The sequence below is a fragment of the Limulus polyphemus genome, unplaced genomic scaffold, assembly GCF_000517525.1.
Source record: "Limulus polyphemus unplaced genomic scaffold, Limulus_polyphemus-2.1.2 Scaffold4001, whole genome shotgun sequence".
Taxonomy (NCBI): domain Eukaryota; kingdom Metazoa; phylum Arthropoda; class Merostomata; order Xiphosura; family Limulidae; genus Limulus; species Limulus polyphemus.
Genome location: NW_013669611.1, coordinates 96,197 through 99,719, shown reverse-complemented (window position 1 = coordinate 99,719; position 3,523 = coordinate 96,197). Strand labels below are relative to the sequence as shown.

The 3,523-nt window shown below is 33.2% G+C and overlaps 1 protein-coding gene across 1 annotated transcript in view; it reads right to left on the bottom strand.

The window, feature by feature from the left end:
• LOC111088548 (calcitonin gene-related peptide type 1 receptor-like) overlaps window positions 1–3,523 on the bottom strand; it is a gene marked incomplete at its 3' end in the record, with an annotated part of 17,579 nt that overhangs the window by 5,406 nt on the left and 8,650 nt on the right. The window contains exons 4-6 of the mRNA XM_022399033.1: window positions 2,346–2,440; window positions 849–940; window positions 358–508 (exon numbers count right to left, since the gene is read on the bottom strand). Coding sequence (XP_022254741.1) covers window positions 358–508; window positions 849–940; window positions 2,346–2,440 — 338 coding nt within the window. The remainder of the gene's footprint in view (window positions 1–357; window positions 509–848; window positions 941–2,345; window positions 2,441–3,523) is intronic.

Genomic DNA, 3,523 nt, shown 5'->3' with positions numbered 1-3,523 from the left:
ACGTTTGTAACAGGTCGTCTCAAAGGACCTGTACGTTTGTAACATTACGTCTCGAAGGACCTGTACGTTTGTAACATTACGTCTCGAAGGACCTGTAAGTTTGTAACGTTACGTCTCGATTGTCTACTATGCAAACACTTTAAAAACTGCACTTAGACTTGGTTAAAATAAAACAAATCCTTTACCATTCTACTGATAGAAGTTTAGTCTGTATGCACGTGCATCAGACTCTTCCAATATGTCTTACTCTGGTCTGTTGGAAGACGTTCTGACAGTCTCCCCCCATTATAATGAAATACGTTCAGACTGTCTTTACCTATATCAGTTTCTTTCGATATGACTTTAAAAGAATCTTACCCCATTCTGCTGAAAGAAGTTCTCGTTGTCTCCACGTGCATCAGTTTCTTCCGATATGACCGTTGTTCGAAAGACAATGACAAACACTCCATTGAGCACGAGGGAAAGAAAAAGGTTCTTGTGTATCGCGATGCGCGGTACTTGGAGCTGCCTGGCGAAGTCACATGAAAACAAGAAATGGAAAGATATATTAATTTTATGTAACGTACAGTTTGTCAAACAGAACAACAATTACAACGGCGGGAATTATTTTATTAAATTTTTTACTTGTTCTTTTTTCTATTAAATAAAATCTATTTAGATAATTTTTTTTTCCAAAAAAGAAAATTTAGCTTCATACAAAGGAAAAAAAAATGCTTCAGAAAATTAGATTTCAATCACGAAATCGTAAACAAAAATATAAAAAATTTAACTGTCAATTTATTCTCTTAAATAATACATTGATTTTTACTAGAGACACCATAACCTAACTGAAGCTCAAAGCTACTTACTTGTAAGTGAAAAAGATAACCAAGGATGGTATAAGAGCAGATATGGATACTCCAAACGTGATGATATGGAAATACAAACGTTTTCTTAGGGACTATCAAAGAAAATTATATTTAAAAAAACGCTACCTGGTGTTTGAATATGAAGAAAAAAAGTGATCTAATTTACCATTACTTGAAAGTTTAGTATTGTGAAAATGTTTTGAAACATTAAAAAAAAACCCAACAAAGTTCAGAAATACTCTACAAACGTTCAGAAAAGTCCCAATGATTAGTTTTAAATGTCATTCAAGCATTTTGTAACACTGCTAATAATTGGTCAAAATACTTTACCGACGTTCTGAAGAGCCAATGTTTAGTCTATGTGATCTACAAGGACTTTGTAACAATGGTAACAATTGGTTAAACTACTCTATCAATGTTTAAAACAATATGAAATAATGACACTTGTGAAAGTGTTTTAAAGTATTCTTAAAATATAACAAATGACTGGCAGTTTGCTGTAAAAGTACTTTAACAATAGTATCAACAACTGGAAACAATATTAAACAAGTCTTTAAAAAAATTCTGAAACACACAATCTGTGGTTTGTCAGAATAGTCACTATATTTCTTACAACAGGGCTAAGGGTTTTGTAAAATTTCGAATTTCTCACAGATATCTTGGAACGTTATCAACACTTAGTAATAGCAGTCTGGAAATGTTTTAAAACAATTTCAATGATAGGTCAGAATACCCTACAAACCTTTTAAAACACTTTCAGTTATTGGTCACTTTACTCAACCTACGTTCAGAAACATTCTTAATGGTAGATCAGAACACCCTATAAACCCTTTAAAATACTTTCAGTTATTGGTCACTTTACTCAACCCACGTTTAGAAATATTCTTAATGGTAGACTATAATACTCTATAAACCCTTTAAAATACTTTCAGTTATTGGTCACTTTACTCAACCCACGTTTAGAAATATTCTTAATGGTAGACCAGAATACCCTATAAACCCTTTAAAATACTTTCAGTTATTGGTCACTTTACTCAACCCACGTTTAGAAACATTCTTAACGGTAGACCAGAATACCTATAAACCCTTTAAAATACTTTCAGTTATTGGTCACTTTACTCAACCCACGTTTAGAAATATTCTTAATGGTAGACCAGAATACCCTATAAACCCTTTAAAATACTTTCAGTTATTGGTCACTTTACTCAACCCACGTTTAGAAACATTTTTAATGGTAGACCAGAATACCCTATAAACCCTTTAGAATACTTCTACTTATCGGTCACTTACTTAAGCCAGGGTTTAGAAACACTGGTGATAATTGACCGAAAAACTCTGCAAATCATTTAAAATGTTTTTATCAAACACGACGTTGCTGTACACACGTTTACATTTATTTTATTGACTGGTCAGAATACCATGAAAATATTTTGAAATATTACCAAAACACTGCTTTATCACTGCAATATACAAACCCTTTAGGTTTTTCATACTTACATCAACAATGCCACATCTGCTATAGTCTGTCCATTCCTTCAAAAGTTTCGTTACGAGCCATGTGCCGTTCGTACCACAAGTCTTTATGGCGTAACCTAAAAAAAACTTCTTTAACATTGTACTTTGTTTTATTGTACGTTGTAGATTAAAGCATGTTATAAGTATAATTATTTCAAAATATTCTGGTTTCATAAAACAAATTATAAATACTCTGCCTCGTTTAAAGTTTCTGTTATATCACAGTTTCTCTATAAAGTACTGGTTAATCTTTATAGCACCGCTTCTATTTACAGTATTGGTTATAGCACAGTTTCCAATCGAAGTACTGGTCATAGCACAATTTCTAATTAAAAGTCCTGGTCATAGCACAGTTTCTAATTAAAGTACTGGTCATAGCACAGTTTCTAATCGAAGTACTGGACATAGTACAGTTTCTAATCGAAGTACTGGTCATAGTACAGTTTCTAATCGAAGTACTGGTCATAGCACAGTTTCTAATCGAAGTACTGGTCATAGTACAGTTTTTAATTAAAAACTGGTCATACCACAGTTTCTAATTAAAGTACTGGTCATAGTACAGTTTCTAATCGAAGTACTGGTCATAGCACAGTTTCTAATTAAAGTACTGGTCATAGCACAGTTTCTAATCGAAGTACTGGACATAGTACAGTTTCTAATCGAAGTACTGGTCATAGTACAGTTTCTAATCGAAGTACTGGTCATAGCACAGTTTCTACTCGAAGTACTGGTCATAGTACAGTTTCTAATCGAAGTACTGGTCATAGCACAGTTTCTACTCGAAGTACTGGTCATAGCACCGCTTCTATTTACAGTATTGGTTATAGCACAGTTTCTACTCGAAGTACTGGTCATAGCACCGCTTCTATTTACAGTATTGGTCATAGCACAGTTTTTAATACTTCGATTAGAAACTGTGGTATGACCATTACTTCAATTAGAAACTGTGGTATGACCATTACTTCAATTAGAAACTGTACTATGACCAGTACTTCAATTAACTGGTCATACCACAGTTTCTAATTGAAGTAATGGTCATACCACAGTTTCTAATTGAAGTAATGGTCATAGTACAGTTTCTAATTGAAGTACTGGTCATACCACAGTTTCTAATTGAAGTACTGGTCATACCACAGTTTCTAATTGAAGTAATGGTCATA